The sequence below is a fragment of the Taurulus bubalis genome, assembly GCF_910589615.1.
Source record: "Taurulus bubalis genome assembly, chromosome: 10".
In the NCBI taxonomy this organism is placed as follows: Eukaryota; Metazoa; Chordata; class Actinopteri; order Perciformes; family Cottidae; genus Taurulus; species Taurulus bubalis.
Genome location: NC_136598.1, coordinates 17,743,034 through 17,769,377, shown reverse-complemented (window position 1 = coordinate 17,769,377; position 26,344 = coordinate 17,743,034). Strand labels below are relative to the sequence as shown.

The following is a 26,344-nucleotide window of genomic DNA, read 5'->3' as shown; positions in this document are numbered from 1 at the left end:
TGTCATGCTCGACATGAGTTAATATTCTTCGAATCAAGCGACGATAAGTCTGCATGCCTTAGTTAGGATTTCAATGTTTGCTGGAAAATACCGTGTAAAAATGTGGTTTCTTTTGGGTCCAGTGGTGAGGAAGAGCAGACAGACAGACTCCTATTCTGTCCACAGTGATGATAAACTGATGAATGCGTGTCAGTGAGTGGGTCTTTTATTTGATGGGGATGGGAGCATGAGTATTATGTTGCGCGTGTGCTGGTGGTAATATAAAGTAGCATGGAGTACATGTGTGTTTGAGAGATTGAGAGGCAGAAATGGAGTGATGAAGAGACACATGATAGGCTTACTGAGTGTGCATGTGAGCAAGAGTGTGTGTGTGTGTGCACGTGTGTGTGTGTGTGTGTGAGAGAGCTGTCTCACACATAAATCCCTTTTGAGACCAGAGTGAAGTAGGTTACAAGCTTTATCGATTTTGATGATGGTACCAGTATGAATGTGTGTGAGAGTGTGTGTGTGTGTGTGTGAGAGTGTGTGTGTGTGTCAGTCAATGTGTGCAGGGGAAGGACAGTCTGTACCATCTGTCTCCCATTCCTCTCACTGAGACACTAATTACAGGACTTTATACTTCGCTCCACCACACTCATCATTGGCCTGACGCCACACACACACTGAGCTGTAGTAGCGGTCAGGGATTGTGGGATGTCTTATACTTTCTGTGTACATTTCCTCTCCCTCTCTTTCCCCTTTTTTTCGGTGTGCAATTCTGACCTGCCGTTTTATCTTAGGTCTACCTTTCCCTCACTCTATTTAAATAACTTTTTTTTCCTCTCCTTTTAGCCTCTTCAATGTAGCTAGAACACAGATCAATAATACCCAATTAGACTGCATTCTATCGTTGATAATATACAATACTCTTTAAAAAGGAGGAAACATTAGAACATGTAACAGCCTCATTAAGTGAGAAAATTGAGAAAAAAAAGGTTGAGGAAAAGATCATTTTTATGTTTTCTTGCGTCAACACAGAGTAGGGGAAGGGATAAAAGGGAGAGGAAGAGAAATTAAAGAGGGGAATCCTATCATATTCTTTGCCAGTGTGTACAACCATTCATTAGCATAAATTCCAGGTCACCCACTTTCTCTGGCAAAGAAACGGGTGCCACAGTGGGGAGATGCTTTCTCTGACATAAATTTGAGCTATCATGAGTCGAGCAGTAGCAGGCAAGTTACTGCAGTGAGCATGTTTGGGGGCAATTGTCTATTATAGAGAATCAGACCATTTATGATATCATATGTCCTTTCGGTTTGCAGAAGTCAGCCAAAACTTGTAATTATTTACATTTTCCTCTGCATACGCATGCAAGTATATACGTCTCTATCCATCTACAATCCATCCATGTTCATTTGCTCCTTTAATGGAATCAATAATGCTCATTGGCTACAGATTGCCCCGTTATCCATTTGTCTCTCTGGCCCACACATCCATCCATGTTCCTCTGCAGTCAAACTGTTTTCTGAGTAATTCTAAAACAAAACTGAATTAATTAAATCTTCCCCACCCTGCCCCTTTTATGGTTTTCCAGGCAACTATGGTGAAAGTGGGATGGAAGCATTCAAGGACATGGCAGCCAAGGAGGGCATCTGTATTGCCCACTCTGGTAAGGTACTCGGGACAAGACAACCACTGTTAACTAAGCAATGTTCATACCAAACAGGACAGAAATGTGTTGCTAAGTCAGAGACTGCATTGGATTTTTGTGGGTGTACAGTAGGTGTAACGGCTTGTTAGTATTTTACAACAAACAGCAATAAGCAGCACTTGCATTTGATTGCATTTTTACTTTTTACAGTACACCATGGTGTCAACTGTTAAAATACATGTACCTGCCACCACAGCTTACAGACATCTACTAAACAAGAAGACACACAGTGCATTTCACAAAAAAGGTCGACCTGTTGTTCGATTACCTCGAAGACCCGTTTTCACATTGTGGGTGTCAGGTGGTTGACACTTGAGCACAATAAAATAGAGAAACTGTGACAAAGAAACCCCAAAAGAGACTCTGCACTTTACAACACATGAAGCAACAGAGATCCAAACCCATCGCATCCGTCACAGAGTGTGTTTGTGTTGTTTTTTTCAGGTAAAATCTGGAGCAATGCTGGAGAGCAGAGCTTTGATCGGCTGCTGGAGAGACTGAGGGGCCACCTGCCTAAAGCCAGGGTGGTGGCATGTTTCTGTGAAGGCATGACTGTCCGCAACATCCTCATGGCTATGAGACGCCAGGGGCTGGTAGGAGAGTTCGTACTCATCGGCAGGTCAGTGGAGCTACAAAGTTGTAGTGTATTACGAAGAGCAGTTGTATATCTCCATACATAAGGGATATACATTGCAGGGTTTTCCCCAGGAAAGTATTAATGTGATTGAGATGTGTCAATGGGTCCTTGATTTCCTCTGTTAACTTGCTCAAGTCTTGATCACATTTTGGAAAGTTGGGGAGAAAAAAAAAAGTTTTCCATGTTATATCGCCAGGCAGCTACATTCAAAATGTGGGATCCACTGGGGATTTCTGCCACTGGATGTTTTTAAGGGCAGATGGAGAGGAAAAGCTCTGGCTCTTCTCTAAAATTACCCTCTTGTGAGATCCATTGATGATTATAAACACATAGCTATTAACATTAAAATAAGAAGAGCCCAGCTGGTAAATATGCACTACTAATTTCAACCAAGTTCTGTGCATAAACTGTGCATCCAGCTGGTGATTATCAAACTTCAAAGTAACTTCAACCTGGTCTTTGACCTGCAGTGCTGGTTGCATTTTCCCATTTTTTTGTTGTTATTCTTCACACATCTCCAGATGAAGGGGACTGATTTGGCCTCAAATATTGCCCGACTGAAAAACTGGCAGGTATTATTTGCTGATTTTGTGACTTATTGTTTTATTTTTTGTATTAATTAGCTGAACCAAAATAGACAGATTTAGACGTTTCTTCTTATGATCATTTTATTTTCTAGTTTCTTTCATAAATGTGCATTAATGTTTTTTATATCGTGGATGAGGTCATTCATTCGGTGGTGTGCTCCATAATGTATACTTGTATAAATAGTTTTAGCCAGCGCTTGACATTACCACAGAACAGGAAACATTTATTCTGACTGGTAAACCAAACTCTTATTTGAGTCTACTTTGTTTTATAAACTCCTTTTTAAAGATAACAATTTGTCTAGTTAATTTTGAACCTCTGTGACTTGTTCGTAGAAAAACTTTTTGCCAGGCTTCTGAAAAATGGCGTAGCATTAGCCTTTGTATCACAGGCATAGAGAGCCTATTGAATGGCGGTAAATACCCATATAGACTGTCGAGCCAAACCGTACAGCAAGAGACATTGTTGCCCTTTTATACAGTCACAATAACGCATTGACAGACGCGCTGTTTTGAATTTCAGTGTTGGTTTTCACATTAAGCTTTGTTCTCGCTTAGATGAGTTCCTCCTACATTTCACTTACAAAAATAACCTTCCAAATGGGTTGTTTTTTATCTACATTTGTGCATGTGTTATATATATATATATATATATATATATATTTTGTAGTGTCACAGGCTGTCGCTAGGACAGGCTAGCCTGGGGCAGTGCAAAAGGAGAGCTGGACACAGGCACGTCAGAGGGTATTTAACAAAAAGTAAAGGTTTATTTTCCCATCCCACCAGCAAGGTATTGTCCAAACAACAAAGTATCAAGAAAAAAGATCCAGTTTGAAACATAAAACATCCCGGAGGAGAAAGTGGGTAATTAACAAAACAAAACTCAACACTGGTGAATCCAGGCTACGAGGTCCTCTCCTTTATCGTCCTCTTCCAGGGGCTTGTGGGTTCACCTTCCACCTTTTTGTTCTCCTTCCCAGGTGCTCTCTTTCAAGTCCCCAACCCTGCCTCAATCAGGTGCCTTAAGCAGCTGCAGCTGGGTGAGCGGTGAGGCAGGCTGGGAGATGTAGTTCTTGCCCTGGCGGCCATTTTGTAGCGCCCGTCCACTACATGTCCCCTTGTGATGCCACAATATATATATATATATATGTGTGTGTGTGTGCATAAAAACTTCTTCTCAGCCCTTTAGTTGCCATACCAACTGTGTAATAAACACGACGAGATGAACATTTTATTCAGCACTTATGCAAGCCAATATGCAAAGAACAAAATAGACTTTGAATAGTTTGGACCCATAATCATGTTTTTACCATTATAATGCCACAAATGTAATTCTATTCAATTCTACTCCTCCCGCAGAGATCTGTGATGCGTAACATAATCGTAGCCAACATCATTTTTGTTGTCATCGCCACCATGATGCTCATTTTTCATCACTCCCATCTTACTCATCATCATCATCATCGTCATCATCCTGCTGAGAATGAGGTAAAGTACTAAACCATACTGTGTGTCACCTGTTGATTGGGTTTCTTGAGATGTTTTTAAGCTGTGATTATTTACAATGCAGATGGTTTGATGGACAGTTTCAGTTGAAGACATCTGTTTTGAAAACAGCCCGTCCGTCCTGTAACCAGAGTCGAAATACACGAGGGCAAAGGGCAAAACTGCCCCTATAAGTTTGCCCCTGATATCACTAGGAGAGGGGCAAAAAAAATTTGCCCCCAAAATTTCCTCTAATAATTATGATAATTTAATGAACTGGTCAAAAACATCATAGCCTATAAGACCCGGCCCAGTTGCCATAGAATGTTTTAGATTTTCGTCTTGACTGATGTTGAGTGTGCGGAGTTCGGCTTTTGGCAAAAAGCCAAGGTTCGGCGATTCGCGCATGCGCAGGCATTTTTGGGTATAAGACACAAGCACCTTGGCTCGTTTCTATTGAACCCGGAGCAGGCGAGCTACTCCGTAGCGAGTGCTGCAGTCTTCACCCTGGGAGCGTTTCAAAGACGCTTTGCTTTTCACGCCACATATTTTTCGACTCTCTCTGTCCACTGGTGTGAGTGGCTCAACGCTCACCAGTGCGCACACGTGTCTGTGCGCATCGGGGCGGAACTCCGCCGTGCGCGATACCGAGAGCAGTAAAGAGTTGTAAACGTGCGACCAGAGAGACAGAAATGACATGCCGTCGTGTAGATAAGATCAATAATATAAGGCCGTTTAGTTTGTTTAATAACAGAACAAGGTTCTTTGGGAAAGGGAACCTTAAATTACTTCTGTTGTGATATACTATAATGGTAGGGGAAACACTGTGAGCCTAAATAAGTATATTTATTACTTTGAACAAAGGTTAAATGTTATTTCACAAGTAAAAAAAATGCCCCTGGTTTTCAGACTGGGGGCAAACATTTCCCCCTAAAATATATGTAAATTCCCTACCCTGCCTGTAACAGTTGCTGTGAATGTGCCTTTGAGCAAAACACCTCACCTTCCAATGGCCAGCGGTTAGCATGATAAATATAATGGAAGCTCTCAAATGGGAATATGGTGAAGTGGATACAAAAAATGGCCCTTCTCAGTGGGTTAAAATGCTATATTATTTATTATTAATTTCTCATATCACCCTAACTCTCAGTCCAAATGCGGGGGCTGCAGAAACCTTTTTTGTTTCACCGTATTCAGCTCCGTCTAAAGAATACTGTTCCAGTTCCCAGTTCTTTTTAATGACAACTACTTCTACGAATACTTGAACAAGCAGGCAGTTTTGCTGCTGTGTCACTCAGAGTGTGAATACAGCATGAGTGAGACTCTTTTCAATATACCCAGTTTATGGTTTTGGCGAAATGAAAACTGTTGAGGGTTCTTATCCATGTGTCTGGGTTGTCTCGGTTTCTTGTTATTCAGAGCACCTGCATGAAGGAGAGTGGGATCAGGGGGATAGCGGGATTGCCTCTAGCGTTACACTTTCTTGGTGAAGCCCTTTTCTGTCAGGTAAAAAAGAAGCAGAGGCCATGACTGCATATCATAGGGAATTGGACCAATTAGCAAGAAAAAAGCAAAATAATTCTTGGATGAATAAATGTGAATAATGGATACAAAAGAAAGATGAAAAGACCACTTATGGTACACCATAGTTCTGAAATTCGGCACATCATTTTCTGTTTACTCCAACAATCAACCAAATAAAGGGTTATTTGATATTACAACGAGTCGTTAAATCATGGAATTTTAGCTGACATAAACTGTTTAAATTAAAATGACATGCCAAATTAATGCCAACAGTTTCCTTTAATTATGCAACACCATCTAGAAACCAGTTGGAAAAGTCTCCCTTATTTCATAGTTTCTAAGTGGAAAAAGTATTTAGATTAACTAAAGCTCTCACACTATTTAGCTGTCCACTTGTGTGAAGAAAATAGTTTCCTCAGGCTGAATATGTAAGCTTGTTAAAATAAAAAATTAGCAGTACAGTATATCTTGTAGTCCATCTCTGGCCAGTCTGTCTTGATTAGGTCGGTTAATTGAATAGCAGCCTTAGTTAGCGCCAGTATCATAAACGGGCTGTAGTTGTAAATTGGGAGATGGTCACGGGTGGGTGCTCTGCTCACTGGAGCTCTGTGGAAGGAACTTCTGATTAGCCCAGTTGGGCAGACACCCGTTTAACACCAGGATAATTACATTACCACGAGAGCACATCGAAGATTATTCAGTTACCTAGGGCAGATAAGCATGGCCATTAATAGAGGAGACTACTACAAGATCTCCAGATTGCATTTTACTGTTGAGATGGGCTGTGTGCTGGATGACGTACAATAATTACGTTCTTTCTGTATTATTGCCTCTACCATTGCCTGGATGTGATGCGTCAATCTTAAGCCATCTTTTAGCTTGTTTTTGAATTGGTTGATGAATCCTCAGTTTTTCCTTTGATACTTATCCTTGAACCTCTCATAGGGAACTCCTTTTGAGAAACACTTTTTTAGATGAACACTTCGACAAAACATATTAGTCTGAAAAGGTCCTCTGTGACACGGCTTTAGGACCCGGCTCCTGATACGTTTAATGATAAGTCACATTATTGAAGACATTGATAGCAACTTCTCAATTTCTCATCCTAGTATCTACTATTTATCAATTTGAGATTTCAAAAATAAACATTGCAGAGACATGGCACTTTGAATGAACCGATAAATTAAAGTTGGCTCAGGAAATGTAATTTTAAAGGCTGATCGCAATTTTGTCCTTCATGAGTGAACTTTGGCTCTGAATTTCCACTCGTTAACAGTTTTTAGAATTCTCCAAAAAAAGCCCCACAAGCGCAAGACACGGGTTGAGAGGAAGCCTGTGGGAGGGGTCGCCTGTAATAGACACTTTACTGTTTGTGTTGCATTTACCAAAGTTGTTGTTGCACCTTAAGGGAGCAGGATATAAATATTAAAGAAGTGTGGAAACAGGCTATTTTGGTCAACACGTGTGCCAATGCCAACAATCATGACTACAAGGAAAGTTCTGTGGATTGCTTGGGAAAGAAAACCCTGTCTCACGCATTAAGTCATTTCCCGTGTCACTTGTGTTAATGATAAAATGTGGGTTGGAGACCAAACATATTCATCGGAGGTTCCGCTTGGTGGAAAATCTTGAAGTATGTGACCCCCTGTAACCGGTCAGTCATGTAGCGAGGAAAACACAACAACTTCAAGACTTCCATTTACAAAACAGCAAGTTGTATCGTGTGTACAGTGATCTGACAACTTTGAAAGTCGTATAGTGTAAACTTTTCTTAATGTATGTGAGCCCACAGTTGATTATTGATTACATTGACATAATACTCCATTAACATGAGCATAGTATAGAAAGAGAGGATTATTTTGTGCAGTGAAGACCTTACAGTAGATGACACCAGGAATACTGCCATTGCCAGTTATTTACATGAAAGGGAAAGTTTAAATGTTTTTAATTTAAAAAGCTCCAGCTGATGCTCAGTTTCACTGTGTTTCTTGCTTTAGTTTTTTTTTATGTTCGTCTTCTAGAAATAATCATAAAAACATCAGGTCCGAGGGCTAACTACCACATCACAAGAAAACTATGAGACACGGTCTGGATTTGGAGCCTGAGTGTATTGATTGGTTTTGTCCTATAATTCCTTCTTGTGCCAGCAGGCTACAGACCCATTAATGAATAGCTATTATAGCTATGCTGAGATAAATATCGAGCCACATGGGACACACAACCCCCCCTCCCACACACACACACACACACACACACACACACACACACACACACACACACACACACACACACACACACACACACACACACACCACCACTTCCACATCTTCACATTTACACACACACATATGGGCACAAATTCACATGACCTCATGGCAATAGATTTTCCCTAAATCAGCTTCAAGCGAAACACCATCTCCTTTCTCAAATTCAAACAATGTCTTATCAATGCCACTTAAATTAATCAGCCCCCAATTATAAAATTGCATTTCCTCTTTCCATATTTTGCAGCCATATCAAGATCCACCACCTAAAATTCATATTTTATTCGTCCAAACACAGTTTTTTGTGATGATGCCTCTTTGGCAGGACCGAGTACCAGTGGACAAATGCTGCCCGATTTGTTAGTCTACAAAAATAATCTTAAACCGTTAATCCTTTAAATGACGTATTACAGAAAGATTTCAGATTGTGTGTGTTTATGTGTTTTTAATACACTGTACCAGACAACGAAACCATCTACACTATGTGTCAGTCTGCGAAGAGAATGCGTGAATGTATGGTTTAATGAGTCAGGCATCAGAAGTTTAAAATAGTATTTACCTTCTGCACACACACACACACTCTCTCACGCACACACACACACACACACACACACACACACACACACACACACAACAAAATGCACTGTCAAAACATTTCCAGCCAGACCGGGCAGCCAGTGATAATCGCGATCACTTATCATGTGGTTGACTTCACAGCAACTACATCTATGTATTTCATGGTCAGTTAGAAATATGTTTCCCTCCGGGCACTGTTTCCCTTTTACCTGTTACTGTAAATCCACTCAAACATTTATAAATGGCCAGATTTTACAGCAACAGATTTCAGGGAAACATTATCTGTGCTGTGCATGTCCTTGATGGGGAGATCCAAGTTAATTAAAAATCACCTAAATAATTGGTTAAAAAGTGCAAACACAAATTATATAACTATATAATAGATTTTCTTGCAACCTTACAATTCAAGCAGCTTAGTTACATGTCCATGGCAGCCAAAATGTTACCATCTGCTGGATTCTCTGTGTGTTCATACGAGGCGGATATTCAACTGTGCTAGTAAACGACTATACTGTTGAATGAATCGAAAGAGAATAGTTTGATTCAAAAGTCAAAAAGCAGCCTCTCTGGAGATTATCCAGCACAAGTCTGCACCCCTTCTGCCTGCTGTTGCCATGGAAATATCCCCTGCCATATTTGGATGAATCCAGCATAGCAGCTGGGGTGATATGTGGCGCATGCGCATGTTTATATGAATGGCTATGTGCATGTGTGGGTGCATATGCATATATGTTTGTGTGAGGAAACGTGCAGGTTTTTCTGCGGAGCTAACAGTCATATGTTAGAAGAAAATATTATTGATAATGCCAATGGCCATTTCAGTGAAATCCAGATGAGTGCCTGAAGACATCTGTGCTGATACGCCACGACCCCACTGCCCTCTAATTTCTTTTAACTCTCTCAAATGTCTTATCTTCGTCTCACTCTCCCTCGTTATTATTAATAATTTTTTCCTCATCTTATTTGTTCTCTTACGTCTCAGTTGTGACTTCATCTCATCGTCACTTTGTCCCTCTCTGAATCCAGCTGCTTGCGTTTTGTCAGAGTGTAAGAGTGTGGTGCATGTGAACTAAGACCCTGAACCGATCGTTTAACAGAGGTCAGATCCCTGCCGTGTCCCACTTCTCACCACAGCTGTCTGCCAAGGCCACACTTTCTCATGGTTTTAAATTGAGAGAAATTTCAAAGAGAGAAGTTAAACGGAATCCTGTGGCTCTGAGATGTCTGAAAGCTGCTTGTTTTTAAAATTGATTTTTAGGGTATTGCACACCTGCATGGGAGCGAGAGGAGATTAAAGACATGGTGAGGGCAGAGCAGGCAAACCGAGCGAGGAGGGGGGAGGAAAGATGCAGAAAGGAGAGGAAATGGAAAGAAGGGAGAAGATGGTTGAAGAGAGGAGAAATTAGCACTTGAGGGCAGAGCGGCGAAGACTGGTATTGTGTGTGTGTGTGTGTGTGTGTGTGTGTGTGTGTGTGGCATTCAAATATGATTGTAATAAAAGATTCTGTGTCAGACATGAAAAGCAAATTGCTCGCAGTAGGAGTGTAATTTACGCATTACTGCCAGGTTTGGGATGCATCTGCCCTTGCAAACACACATTTACACAGGCACACATTAACACACGAAGGTGCTGATACACACACACACACACACACACACACACATTCACGCATATTCTACATGCACACACAAACACGGCCTATTCCAGTCTGTATTCTAGTATCATGTTAATTCACCCTTAATTAAAACAGGAGCTGTTTAGTGTCATTTAATTGGTGAAACGTTGGAAATTAATTCTGCTTTTTCTTCTTCATAGCTTTGCATTAAAAGATGGTCTGGTAATTAAACACATGGGAATATGTAGAAAAAAACGATGGATCGAGATGTTTATGAGTTTGTGCATCTCAGATATTGAAATGTGAGACCCTGTGCATGCAGGCAGGTGCGTGTCTGTGTGTGTGTGTGTGTTCGTAAATGACTGACTAGCTTTCGTGAGCAAATGATCTTCCTACGGTGCGATCTGTAAAGGTTGTGAGATCAATATGTGGTCTGTGGCTTCATGAGATCCACTGCGGGACACATTCCCACACACGCGCACACACAGTCTGCATGTTCTTGACTCTGTTTCTGACTTGTGAGGAAACAGTGGAAATGTGTCTAAACTGGGTTAAGAAATGTAACATTAGAAATCTGTGCTAATTACTGAAATTGTGTTCTGAACAGGGGCACCTAGCTGAGGGACCGAACAAATCTATTTCTCTTGGAATGTTTAGATTTTGTTTAAAAATGTTTGAAAATTATTTCTATTCCTTCGAGAAATGAATGAGCCTTTGTCCATCTGTCTTTCAAATGTGATATCTTCGGTGAATTTTCACATTCCGCTGGTCTGATTTTGTAGAAAACACTGATGGCTTGTCTTCAGTGAGCAAGTCCTGATGTTATGTCTGGGATGGCCTCTAGCTTCTTTAACTCAATGCAAGCTCTCCAAAAAAAAAAAATACAGCACAGGTGCTTACATAAGTCTCTTCTTTTGTTTCGTGTCATATCTGCTATGTCTGTACTAGCCGTGACAGGAATAGACTTATTTTGTCTGTTAAGCCATGATTCATAACCTGCGATTGTCAAGCACTTATGGGTAATGGTGTTTGTGGCGGTAATATTAGAATAACAGTGATATTATTATTATTATTATTTATTTATTTGAATGTAATCCTAATCTAGACATCTGGAGTCAACTTCAGACATACTGTCGAGTATAGCTCTTTTCAAAGGCTGGATTTGACTGTTATCACGCATTTGGAAGGACTTTGATTTCTTATTTCTGGAACAGTTGGAGGGATAATTCTCCTTGACTTTGTTTTACCCATTGATTTGTGGATTGCCATATTGAAACCTTGAGTTAAGTACAGCTGAATGCTGAATAAGACAAATGTTACAATTAACTTCAATGTACTGAAAGCACAATGCTGTGGTAGCAATCACAGGGTAGCTACGAGCTAGAGCATACCCTGCTTTATTGTCAATTTGACTCTAAATAGGACCATCATTTACGAAATAAACATAATGCTGTATTGAAAGAGACTTGAAACTAGCGTGTTTACAATTTTAACTGGTAATAAATCAAGTGAGAAGTAGAGTCAATTTCTCATTGAGTTCTATACAATCATTTCTTTTGCAGCAGAATGTGCAGCTCAAAAACCTCTGTAAATGTTACTGTGAGGCTGTCAGTAGGAAAAGTGTTCATTTAATGCAGACGGCACAATTATTGGTCGAGAGACCATTTAAAGATGTGGTGCATCTTGTCACTGTTTTAGCTCGGCCTTATTCCATATCTTAATTTTTTGTCTCATCAGCAGAACTGTGGACTTTTGTATGATGTGTACACAACACTGCAGACCCAGTGAACTCGACCAGGACAGTTTTGACATTAAGTTAATGCCAATCATTATCAAGAAACCTAACTTTATTTGATATAAAATTGAACACTCACAACTGTAGTTATTTGACAAATATGCACATGTTTGGTAATGTGTCAGAAAAGGGGCCATCAACTTTTATTGGATTTGACATGTGTTTTTGTTATTGACATTCTTTTGTTGTACAACTGTGAATTTCGAAGAGAAAGTTCCTTGGAGCTCTTTCTTACTTGGTGTCATAAGTGTCAACCACATATCAAAGAACTCAGCAGGTTTATTTCTTCACATTTTAAACCCTAACCAAACTCTACCTTGACTTTTATTTTTAGCTGTCAGTTTGGGTGAAGTTCTCTAAGACAGCTGATCAAAAGGCTGCTGAACTGAAACTATTCAATATCAAAGTTTTTTTTTACCTCTCTTTCTTGGTCTTTCTTTGACCCCTCTGTCTCCCCCTCTTCCTCCTGTTGTTCCTGTCTATTTGACACTTTAGTCTCTATGTCTAACTTGTCTGCTCATGATGTTTATTAGAATTGAGTGGGAAGACTTAAGGTGATATCCAGGACATCAACTTTCCTGTTTCAATTATTTATTGATGTATTTTACCTTTTATTTGACAAAATAGTCCCATTGAGATCAAAATCTATTTTACAAGATAGTAGTGATGCGTAGTAGTGATGCGATAGTCAGGCTTTTTTATTACCCGCAGCCACCCAACCGTGTGAGAGCGAGTCCGTTCCCCCCGACCCGTAAATATATAAGCGTTAATCAACCACCTGAACCCGACCCGCAAACCGCTGACTGTGTGATGTCTGACACAAAGACAGAGGTAGACTCAAATCAGCTGCTGGTGAGTTGTGTGTGTGTGTGTACCTGCACCTGTGATATATATATATAAGTGCAGCCTGAACCTGGTCAACCCGTGCATCATTACAAGGTGTATAAGTAATACTAATTTAAATACATTTAGAGACATAGCACCTTTTCCAAACAGGGTTATAATGATACAAAAAGTTACCTGGAAGCCAATGCAGGGAGGGCAAAATGAGGTTTATGTGAATTACTATGTTTGATGCAGATAACAAGGTAGCAGCCATACAAATCACAACACATTAAAATACAACATACACAACCTTCTACATACAGTACATGCAACATTGCATTAGATTTGGTAAAGCAACAGATTAAAGGATATCTTTAAAATCACACACATTTCAACATTTCAACGGGGTTGCTTTCCAGTATTTCTTGTTAAACAGCATATTTAAGGAATAAAGTCAAATAAAGTCAAACATAAAGACTGGTGATAGCAATCCTTTCTCGTTCGATATTATTCATCCTTTTGAGTGCATCAACATATGAGTGGCTTTTCCCCCCCCAAAAAATCAAATCATTAAGCAGTTCTGCTGCCGCACATCCCCTTCATCTTTTCTCTCTGTTCCCACTGAAAGAGAGCGGCTGATTAATGACTGCGAGTGATCGCTCTGCAGAATGAGGATTCAAGAACAAAAGAAGAATACACAGGAATTTCTAATGGTTATTCCAACTCTCAGAGTCTCTTGACAGGGAATTAAGATGTTTCCTACATGTAGGGCAGACCTGTGGGCATAGACACACACACGCGCGCACACGTACACATGTACACGCACACACACATTCAGTTGACTTACCCACATGACATGGAAAATTGCATGTGCGCATAGACACATTGAGCAAGGGCTGACACACAAACACACCTACAAACACATTCTCATCCTCTTATTACTCTCCCAGGAAATGGCCTTATCCTCTCAGCACTCTGATGGGAAAAGTGCTGGGACTTAGAGAGGATAGGAGGGGGAGACAGGCAGGCAGACATAAAGACAGAGACACAGTGGTAGTAGGAAAGAAGGTTAACCGGACTCAATATATTTGTGTCCTTTTTTGAATTTGCATGTTTATTCTGTTTTTTTTTGACACAACAAATGGTGTTGTTTGCGTGGGGAGGCTTTTGTAAGCTCTCAGTTCGTCATTTTGCTGCTCAATATCTGAGATTTACACTGTGAGATTAACAGTTACGTCAGCCTAGTGGCTCAGCATACTTGCACGCACACACGCACACACACACGCACACACACACACACACACACACACACACACACACACACAAACACACACACACACACACACACACACACACATGCCAAAAATAATCCTTTTTATAGTCGCCATTATAGTAATCCACACAGGAATCTAAAGGGTTCCCCCTTTGTTTCATTTTTGAGATATGCTAATGTTCTGCACATTCATTGAACTGTACTTTTTATAACCCTGGTATCACGTCGACATGAATAAATTAATTTCATCAGGACACAAATAACCTCTGTTGCTCTCCGGACTCTTTCGTCCTTCCGTTCCGTACTTTATTTCCATTATCTGCAGCACCTTTTCAACCTCTTTCCCTCCACTTCAAAACACACTTTCTTGTCGTCCATCACACAGTTGAAAAGCTATGTGTGAATAATTGCCCTGCCATCTCTTAAAGTGCTTGGACAGGAAATGAATTGGCCTTTATTTAGCTCTGACTCTAAACTAGGCAAAGGTAATTAAGAGAAATATGACCCGTGATGCCTCTGAGAAATGGCGGACCCCTAGTGAAACAAAAGATGTGAATACGGAGAAATTAAAGATACGCACAGAAGGGAGCACTTGACCAAATAGGATTTATGACACAGGCTGAGCGAAAGAATGCCACTAATCCTCAGTATTTCATTAACTGTTCTCCTTATTGTCTGTCTATCATACAGATGTTTTAGAAGTCCGCTCTTCCTGACGGGCTCAGTAAAACAGATGCTTCTTGACATTCATCACATCAGGCAATTTGTTCAGTTGCCTAATGTGTTAATGGGTCACAGTATGAAATGGGTCATCAAATTAAATTAAACGTTAACTGAAAATGGGTTGCCTTACCTTTACTCTTCTAAATATATTTAGGCAATGGACCGATACTCTGGCTTGACTATTCATTGTTTACTTCCAAATGAACAGAAATACAGCAAAAAAACTGAAAAGGTGGATATTTTGGCAGAAAAACAAACTTGAGACATTCAGGAAGCGCAATCATTATTGTCTCTGCCCATACAAATACACACAGTATTGTGTTGAACATAATATTATTGTACCAATAATATAACTTGTATTACATCTGTATGAAATCGACCAGTCATGTAAACCCAGATATACAAAGCATTCCAAACACATAATTGTACCTTTCACAACAGATATGATTGTAGAGATGATCTAGGTGGTTAAGTAATGGCGTTGGCCTGACTCTCAAGGAGCTGTGAGAAGCAGTAAGAAGAGAGGAAGTGACACAGAGGTCCATGGCTGCCAATTCAAATAGTGAAAGTTGAAACTCAATGAATGAGCTGTCAGGAAAATCAAACTGCCAATCCACAGATACAATCACTATCAGACATTTAGACTGGTGGAACTACGGCTGCAAACGTTTAATGATCTCCAATATACTGTAGTGTCTTTGGAATCTGCTTAGGAGTTCATTTACAGAAAGCTGGGGAAGTCTTGGGCCATTTTGCTCAATTGTATAGACCTTCTTTGTTGTGTTCTGATGAGCCACAGCTTCTCATTCAGTGGGCGTTTAATGGTCCCAAGTGATCCACTGAACAGTTTAGGCTCTAATTCACACCAGGTGCAATTTGTTGCTTTTAATAAACATGGTGGCAGCTTTAGTTTATAGCCTGTCTCTTTATATTCACTAGTGTTTCATTCTGCAGTATCTACTAATCTTCCTATTTGGAACGTTGACAGCTTACAGTTTTTGGTGGACTGTGATCAAGATCAGACAATAATTAACATGTAGAACTCTGACTAATGAGCTATTACTCTGTATTCAACAATTAGGTCTGTGTTGGGTGACTTTATGAGACTGTCAGACAATCTTAATGGCTTTGATATGTAATTATTTGTAACATCAGCAAGCTTTTGACAGACAGCGATCTGCCCGAGCAAGCACCAGATTACGGGGGAAAAAAAATCACTTTAAATTACCGTTGCAACCGTTTCAATACTTAGGTTACAACTTAAAAACTGCAGCTCTTTATTCTGTGCAGGCCATTAAATATATTTTTTGGACCAGCTATTCAACATCAAAATGCTTGTTTCAACACAATTCTTCAACTGGATGACACTAAAGTTGGAAGTGAAGGAAATCGTCCCTGAGCGCCAGCAGACAAAGACACCAAACCCTGACACCCATTTGTCTATGTCTCCCTCACTTTCCCTCTCTTCCGGTGAGCTCAGCAAGACGGGTGTGATGTGTGCCGCATCACAGCCCCCGCACAGCTTGTTACCATAGCAACACAGGAGACAGAGAGCAAGAAAATTATAAAAAGACAGAGATAGTGAGAGAGTGTGTGACAGAGAGAAAGTTTGCGAGGGAGAGATTAGGATGTTTACTTGTCTACTATACACATGCCTCCATCTGGGTCCTGCTGCTATAATAAGAGCTCTTTCTGAATTCTTCTCTCAGATCATTTCGGTCAATTTGAGATGTTTTCCATTCAGATAGAGACATTCACGTATATGGCAACACATCTGTGACACAGGTGATTGCAGTGCAACACAAATCATTAAACTGTGTTGATGTCTGGATATATACTGCAAATGCCACATTATTCATTTATTGCAAAAGTTATTTTTTGCACAATAATCCGCTCTTACAATTGCTTCAAACTAGTGTCAGGGGAAAGTACTTCAGATCAACAAGGCAATTCTGCATGGACACTAGTAGTAGATGTATTTAGATTCGAGGAGATAAGAATATAGTCTGTGGCACACATAATTCAACTTTAACTTTATATTAATGAATCATCTTTATTACATTGGATCGCTGTAGACTGATAGTATCTGCATTGAGAGGGTGTTTCATCTATCTCAACAGTACAAGGAGTGCTGCAAATACCTGCTCTTGCTCAATAATCATTGCAAGGCTGGGGTAATATCAATAAATACAAACAAAATGAAAATAATGGTGTTTTAGAAAATTACAAAACATCCTAAGAGTTAAAAAAAACTCCAGAGAACACCTAGAAGTATGTATTGCTACTGCAAATACCAAAGAGTGGCATCAAATGATATCGCTACTGGTACTGAAGTGAAACAGACTCTTATCAATGCAGCATTAGGCTTTTATGTGGGAAATTACAAATCCATCACTGACATTCATGAATTTAAGCAAAACAAATTCTTATGTGCAAACTGGAGGGACCCCGTCTTACCACAGAGACTGGCTGCCACAGCAGAAAAACTGCTACCCAGAGACCCGAGTGTGCCAACAGTGTTAATTAGGACACACAGAGGACAAGCAGCATTTTTTGCTCTTCTGCTCAGAATATAAACAATATCAGTGGATTACATCATCACCCACCATCAGAGTGAAAACATCTGTCTAATGATAACCATGTCAATCCATGTTTATGTACACTGTGTACAGGGATGTAAATGAGTATGCACATTCGTGTACTTACAGCTATATATATTGCTGTTATTATTATGTATTATGTTGTGTGTATATCCGTCTAGTACAGGGGTGGCCATCCAGTCAGAGACTAAGAGCCACATTTTTTACTGTGTTACCGCAAAGAGCCACATCCCCACCACCCCCGTGAGCCAACAATTAAAATGTCTCCATTTCATTTAGGGTTAAGAAACCAACATTACTCTTTTAAAGATCAAGCTTTTTTGTCACAGTTGAGAAGGACATAACTCTAATAAGAACATGCATGTGGTCTGGGGCAGTGGTTCAACTGGTCTGGCTGCAGGACCCACCATCACCCCGGAATGACAAGCCGCGACCAAAGCGAGGAACATTTTCAACTTCTCAATTTGATTTAATGAAAATATGGTGCCGTTTGAACTTGAGATAGTGTCACAGTATGCCAAACACAGAAATATTCCCTTTCACACTCAATTAAAAACCCCAAAGTGCTTCTTAAGGATACAAGGTAATACAACACACATAATAATGTTATAACTTCAGCCTTTTTGAACATAAAATAAAAAAAAAGGTTGGGAATGAAGCGAACTATCACAAATAGTCCGATGTGTAAACTCACGCAAGTAAAGTGTGTTGTGAACGCAGCATTGAGGAGTGTGTGAATATTCAATTCAATTCAGTTTATTTTATATAGCCCAAAATCACAAATTAAAATGTGCAATCTGTACAAATAACATCCTGTCCCGGGACCTCACATCAGATCAGGAAAAACTCCCCAAATAAAGATAGTAAAAACCATTTCACAGGGAAAACAGGAAGAACCCTTCAGGAGAGCAACAGAGGAGGATCCCTCTCCTCGGATCTTTTGAAATGTTGCAAATAAAGAAATATAAAGAATATGCTGTGCGTTTTCATCGTCTGGTTTGGCGCAAATAAACTTGGTTAGACGTTTGCCCCTTAGGCTACACACGGCAGGATAAGTATGCTAGACGTTGCAAACCAGAAACAAAACAAGGCGGCTTGGCTTTCCACCTCATAGAGCAGGCTCTTCAAAATTGTGTTTCAATTGGGCAAGTTTGATTAGTTTAGTTCACGTCAGCTAGTATTGCCCATGTTTAATGTTGTCTGGAGACGAAGACAAGTATTCGCACCTTACGGTAATATCCGAGATGACGCAGACAGTGGAAAGAGCTGATCAGTTATGTTAAAGGTTCACTATGTCCGAATTTATTTGGCAAAGGCGTTTCCATAACCCATTTTACAATTTTTCAGCAATGGAAAAAAAACAATTTACCGTAATTTTCGCAATTGGGAAAATTCTATCTAATTTTGCCATTGTTTATTAATTTTGGCTGGTTTTAAATGGAAATGTCTTTGCCAAATATTCTGGTCCCAGGCTGGGAAGTTGCCTTTGAAAGTCAGTTCAACTCTTGGATGTAGACAGTGGTCTTTAGATTGTAGAAACTGCTGCATTTCTTTGCTGAGGAGAAAAGAAAATGTGAGGAGGAGGGTTGGAAAAGAAGAGGAGGAGAGAGGATCTGGGGAGAGAGTGATGTTACATTGGCGGAGTATTACCTCAGCAGGTAATATTACAATCTCCGTCGTACTGAATATGAGAGATGACACTTTTATGTGTGAAGCAATAAAAAGTGATGAGGGTCAGACCAGGAGAAATATACAACCTCTGTCTCTCTCTATCTCTTCCCCCCTGACATCATTCCTCCATCTCACTTTCCTTGTGTTTCCTTCTCCCCTGCTATACAGAGTTGCTCTGATACCATGACCACTATCGAAAATGCTTACGATACAGCCTAAAATGTTGGATTGGGTATCAAGTATGCGAGTCTATGCACCGATCCACATTATCATATTATCATATAATTGATCAACTCATTTCGGGTACAAAGAAACAATAACAACAATTGTCACTCGCTACTTGATCCATACTTGTGCAAACTGGTTAAACGCTCTCATGCACCCTATTTTTGCCCTGATAAACAACAGATCTATGTTGGAGAGATTGCCGGTGTGCAGCAGAGTCCTGCTTGGCTAAATAACTGAGCTAACAGCTAACGTTACCAAAGGTTGCATTGAGTTACATTATGATACGTTCAAGCTCCCTTCAGTAAAAATGTATATTGGGCGAAGGTAAATTAAAACGTTATCATGATTTGTTCAAATGTAATCTTGTAAAATTGAGTTGTTGCCAATAATTTCACCTCTTTTTTTTAAACACTGATATCAGATCAGTATGATACGCAAGTTGAGGTATCAGAATTGGTATCGGGAAGGAAAAAATGGGACTGAAACATCTCTACTGCTCAGCTCACTTCTTCACCTCGAACCCGATTGCTCTTCTTTTTTCTCGACTTTGCCACGAAACACACAGTTACAAAACACTGCCGTCTCCTTTCTGATCCTCACTTCTCTCCCTCTGTCAGTCACTTTATCTCTCCCCCACCCCCCGAGATCATATCTGTGTCCCCGTATCGTCAGTCCCTCTGTCTCTCTCAATCCCGCCTTATATCAATTGTCTTTAATCTCTCCACACCTTCTGGTGCTTCTTTCATGTGTTTCATTGTCTGTTGCTTGCTGTTTTTGTTCCTTTTGCCATTTGTTTAATTTGTATTTCTTTTTCATTCCCACTGCTCAGTTTCCCTTTTTTGTGTCCTGTTTTTGTCCAAAGATATTGAGATATAAAAGAAAGTCAAGTCACAGTTTTTTTGCATTTGTATACTAACGCAAATATTCAAACTATTGAACAGTTTTTTTTTGTGAAACAATGTACATAACACATATTTGAGATTTTTTTGTCAATCCCACAGCTGACTGCGTCCAGACAAAGACCACAGCTGGAGGGGAATAATGCCTGTTATCTGCACTCATCCATCTCTCTTCGCTTGGATCCTCCTCATTCTCTACCCTACCATCTCAAGTTATTTTCACTTGTCATCTCCCTATTTACTCGTTCTAATTTCACTGCTTTCTCTCTGTTATTCACATTTGTTCAGTTCCTCAGTTTGTAGAGGGAACAGGGGTGATTCTGCTGTAAGTCGAAGGAAAATACAAATGGACAATTTTGTTTCTCATTAACAAGCACAAAAATCAGTCGTAATTTACATTTAAATTCAAGCTGCATGTCAACTTAGTAGGTATAAAGACTGTGCCAATATTAAAATTGAAATCCATGGTCCACTTCACAGTGTTCGTGCACTCTACAACTCAATCCTCTTTTAACAATATATATTTATCTGTTTTTCCTCGGGATTTCTGTTTTCAGTTTCTACAAAGTAATTAATTTATAAAGTCAAAGTCTGCAAGGAAGTGCACACTTTGTATTTGAATGGAAGTTCAATGCCATGCTTTTTGCGCACAAGATAAAATGTTTCCAATTATACTTTAATCGGTAGAGCATGGGAGGTTTTGTGCTTCAGTTTCCATTTGTAAATCACTGATCAAAGGATATACACACATGGTCCTAGACATATAGTGTAATGTGCCGTAGGAAGGATTTAGTTGTTTGTTGTTTTCTTTGTTCCTCTGTCTTTGTCTAAACCACAGCTTATTATTGCTTCTATCTGACCTCCTAAACCCCTCTCTCTTTTTTTTTATTTATCTTTATCCACTCCACACTGCCATTGATCGAAGTGAATTGGTTCATTAGTGAAAACAATTGAAAATGTTCCAACGTGTTGCTTCCAGCTTCTGTTGCAAAAAAAACTTCCCTATTGCTTTTGGTATATTTTCAAGAAGGACATTTTCTCGATGACAAATGGTGATAGAGGAGTATGAACAAGCCCTGAATTGCCGAAGTTAAAATGAAACTGTCATTGTTCTCCATTAAGAGCTTTTTGTGAGTTTCCATCACAATTTCTTCTTTCTCGTCATCCCTCCCTCTCGGAGTGACCTTCTCTGAGCTGTAGTTTGCTTCAATGAGTCAGTCCACAATGAATGAGAATTATTCTAATAGACTGAGTGACCATGCTATGTGCATATCATAAATAGGAGGGCAACATTAATCCAGGTCCCCCTGAGAATGGTCGAGCCCTTTCTTTTATTTTTCATGTCTCTTCTCTTTCTCTCTTGCCAGTTTGTTTCTCTCGACTAGTCTCTATAGAGTATTTCTGTCTCTGTATCTGTAACTTTTTAGTTTCTCCTCTGCCTTGACAGCTTTGTTTCTGTCCCCATGTCAGATATCAAATCAGCCTCTGTTGCCTGATACCCAGGGGAAATCAGCAAAGTTTCGAAAATCTGAAATACACCCTGTTTGCCGAAACTAGCCTGGACAAAGTGTGTGTATGTGGGTGAATGTCTAGCTCTTTCTAGACAGTTGAGGATGTGAGGGCTTTTCTAAGGTTTGACGATCACCTTTGAGTTCAAGGATATGGCAAGTGTTAAAGATTGGGTTATTCTGTTTCTGTGAAAGATAGTCAAGCAGTAACTGTCTGTTTCCCTCTTTGCCAATTGTTAGCGTTAGGCTGTTTCGTCACTAATAAGATGATGACAGCCAGAGACACTCACTTTAAGCTTCACACCGGCTCTTCAGAAACCTATGGGTGAGTCACGGAGACAAGACGATGTCCCTATTATATCTATTTTGTCCATGGTCATAGCATTAGACATTCATTAAAATGTAATTACATATTAGAATAAATAGCAAATGAACCAACAGAAAGAAAGATTGCAATATTTAAGATGGTCAGCGAGTGATTTATTAAGAAAAAGACACAGATTGAAAGAAGAGCAAGCGATATATGGATGGAGAATGCAAAAGACCAAAGAGCAGTCATAAAACAAGAAAAGAAAATGAGGAAATCAGCGTTAGAGAAACGGATAAGGAGAGGAGTATGAAGTGGAAGAAATGGAAAAAAGAGGATCCAGATGTGAGGAGAAAAGAGAAACCAGAAAAAGATGAGAGGTGAGAGACTGTCAGAAAAAATAGAGACAGAGGGTAATGAAGTGTGGCATTGATAGATGAGTAGAAGTGAACCTGCTGCCAAGGTAAGCAGGCGTAGGCTGTTCTGCTGCGTGTGTGTGCGTGTTATTGAATGATGGGCGTGCAAAGTGGTCCGATCACTCACATAATTACACAGTTGGGTACACACATGGACACGGGCCTTGCATCCGCCTCTCTGTAACACACACACACACACACACACACACACACACACACACACACACACACATTTAGAGTTTAGTGCCACTGTGTCTGAGACAGTTTTGACATTTGGTTTAATGAGTTTTGCTGTTGTCATAGTGAACTTTGACCTCCGTCTGGCTGTGGATGTTTATAGATGAGGTGTCGTGGCTGAGGAGAGCTGGTTGATACCTTTTGCAGTTTGTAAAAAAAAAAAGCCAGATCGCTTACTTTAGCCCTTTAGCCTCACTCTCAAACCTCCCATGAATTTAGTCTACGCTTCTCTATGTCACTCACATGACTTGTCTACGTGCTAAATAGACAGTGAGAAATATACACTGTGACTTTAACAAGGGTTGTGCCAAGTCGTCGGAAAGTCATAGTATCTGATACTAGTGGGCTTTTTCATCCCACTGCGGAGGCCCGTCCCCTTTCCAAATCCAAAAGCCATTAATCATTGAGCCTAAAAAACTACAAGCTGCATTGTTGCAGGAGGAACTGATGCTTATATCCCAACGAGTGTGCTCTTTGCTTCACAAACTATGCTCCATAGGATTAGCAAAAAAACACACCCAACCAGTGTTTTGCATGGATTTTCCTGCTGCAGATTACTTTGCGTGCTGACATGAATTGACAGTTGCTATGTTGTTGCGCTACCTTGACTTAAATGAACAGATACATTCTGAATGCATGCAACGAAAATTCACTGAATCCTTTGGACAACATCTGTTTGTTTGTTTGTTTTCTAGCTAGTGCTCGTAAATGTGCAGCTGTTGAGTACCCGACGCTAAAGTGTTGGATGTTCACAGACATGCAGAGCAGCTTACATTTTTTTCTTTAATTTTTTTTCATCTTTTTAGATTTTAGCCGTCCGCCTGTGTGCTCTTCCCCAACTTGTGTTGTCCGACCAGCTAATCAATGTTGTCGGGTTTGGTTGGTGGACTGCTGGTGTGTTTAGTTGGAAGCAGCAGATGCTCATCTAGAATCTCTGCCAGGTTGCCATGGCAGCAAGAGCGCGGGTGGGTTGGGGGTCAGGTGCCATGATATTATTGAACTTCGACATTAATTAATGAAGTGACCTGTTGGCAGCTTCAGATCAGATGCAAATATTTTGCAAGTACAAAATCACATTTTCCACACCAAAGCCAACCTCATTCCGGTGAGTAGAGAAGAATCTTGATTTGTACTCTGATATAAAAAGATGAAATTGCAACGCATGCCTCCGCTGCCCATTGCCTTTAATCTATGGATCCCCAAACACTGATCAAATATCATCAAATCACTTTAATTTGGATGCAATGCTCATAATGGATGGCCTTGTTTAGCTGGGATGTAATCAAACGAGTTATTTTATTTTCAATACAGAGCTTACAGTGTCATACTGTCCCAATACTTTCAACTGTGACATTTTCAATTCTTTACTCTTTTGTCTAGCTTGATCACAATGAAAATGTCCTTATTTACCTACTTCTTAGGCATTGCACACTTTTTAAAAAAAATCTTAGATGTTTTTTTAAACTGTCTTCAAAGAATAAACTAAATCACATTGTCTTAGATGCAGATCCTTGTCCTTGTCCATAGGTGGTTTGAGTTTGAAACACTTTTTAACCACATGTGCAGATACTTTCAAGGTAACTTGACTGTGTTGGTTCATACATTTTGTCGGAAAAGTCAGAATCCACTTTGCTTCGTATCTAAATGTAACCTTCTTGTTTTCCCGGGGAGAGAGAGACTCTGAATAAGCTTCAGCATAGCGCCCTGGTTCTACTTTGCTCTGCTCTCGTAGGCCGTTGACTGCTGCAGATTTTAAAGAATTTATCAGAAAATATATTAGCAAGTTGCATAAAAGATGTATTTATTCTGTGCTTTTAGTATTCCCTGTCACCAAATCCCACTGGCCAACCTTTGCTGGAAAATGTCTGGCTTGAGATGAATTTCCCAACCAAGAAAAGTAAAAATGAATAATCAATCGCAAATGAGTTCCAGTTTCTATTTATACTTGAACGAACGAATGAATGAACAGAATGGAAAGGCAATGGCCCTGGGCCACAGTATGTAGAATTGGTTTGTAAAAGTTCTGCTTAAAGTAGTGCGTTGGCCTACAACACTGGCATACTGTACTATTATGCAAATTTAATTTCCAATATTGGTAGAGACAGGACATCTAATGTTAATTGAATAGTGAATAGAAAAGTGTGTGTGTGTGAGAGAGAGAGAGAGAGAGAGAGAGAGAGAGAGAGAGAGAAAGAGAGGGTGAGGGTGGTGCATGTATGTGTGCGCGTATGCATATGCATACACTTCAAATCCGGTGTGCTCTAATGAGACACAAAGTACAGACAGCAGGTTGAGCGTGGGCTGGAAACCATGGCAACGGCCTTGAGCTCTTCGACATTTGTAGAGAGAGAGAGAGAGAGAGACCAGCAGGTGATTAGCTGAAGCTAAATTACAGAAAGACTGCTCACCATGTTGTCCATCCCTCATAGGTGGTTTGAGTTTGAAAGACTTATTGTAAAGGTTGCTGTAAAGGTTTTGTTGTGGTGCAATTATACAAAAGACCTATTTCGAGAATTGCGTTCAGCCTTGACACCAAGATTGCAGTTTGCTGTTTGAAAGACGGAAACATTCAAGACAAGGCGAACAAGATTTAAAAACAAATAAGAACATTCATAATAAAAGTTGCAGTGCAATTTAGGAAATAAAATGCAGTAGTGATTCAACCCCCTTGCTTTCATCCAGCTGTTCCAGACAATTCATGAATGATAATTTAAACACAATGTCATGATACTTTGTCCAATCAAGCACAAGAGTGTCTGGAAAGAAACCACAAGAACAATTATGGATATACATGTATATGGACATTTATTATTGTTCTATGTGTTGTTCCAACATGAGTAGGAGTCTCTGAGCTAACTGGGGAATTATTAGAAGAATTCTTATGTTATTTGTCCGAGACAGGGATGAAAGCAGATATTATTTCAGAGAGAGCTAAAAAAAAAAACCACTGTAACTTCCTGAAGGGCCAATAAGAAATATGGTAATAAAACACAACATATTTTTTGTTAAGTGTTTTTCATTCTGATATTTGATCACTGATAGTATAATTCAGTATAATTCAGCTGTTTGGTTCGACGGTGAGAAGATGAACACGGCGAAGTTCACGGATTGTGTTTCAAACTCGCCGCCGTTGCTCGTCCTTCTGGCATCAGCTGTGTGCTTGGCCATCAAGTGGTATTTCAGACTGGATAGGCTACGATGATAGCTCAGTTCACAATGACAAATGGCACATACCACTTTGGTCTTGTCAAGGGAACCATTTGACAACTTCTTGAAAGTAAACTTTCCATTCATTAGCGTCTTATCATTCATTTTGTCGTATCGCGCTCACCATTCATTAATTTCAAACCGTAACGTTAGCCTAGCTTCCAAGTCCAAACGGCGTGCCTATTGTTTTGCTTCCGGTTGAGCTACATCCGCCGTGGTGCTGGCGAGAAGAAAATTGAACAATTAAAATTGGTTTGCGTTAACGGGGTTAATAA

General features: G+C 39.9%; 1 protein-coding gene across 1 annotated transcript in view; it reads left to right on the top strand.

Annotated features, from left to right (window-relative positions):
* The window catches only part of grm5b (glutamate receptor, metabotropic 5b), a gene marked incomplete at its 3' end in the record, with an annotated part of 49,894 nt that overhangs the window by 7,402 nt on the left and 16,148 nt on the right, over nucleotides 1-26,344 (top strand). Inside the window, exons 4-5 of the mRNA XM_079224755.1 lie at nucleotides 1,575-1,649; nucleotides 2,136-2,310. Of these exons, the coding sequence (XP_079080881.1) occupies nucleotides 1,575-1,649; nucleotides 2,136-2,310 (250 nt within the window). The remainder of the gene's footprint in view (nucleotides 1-1,574; nucleotides 1,650-2,135; nucleotides 2,311-26,344) is intronic.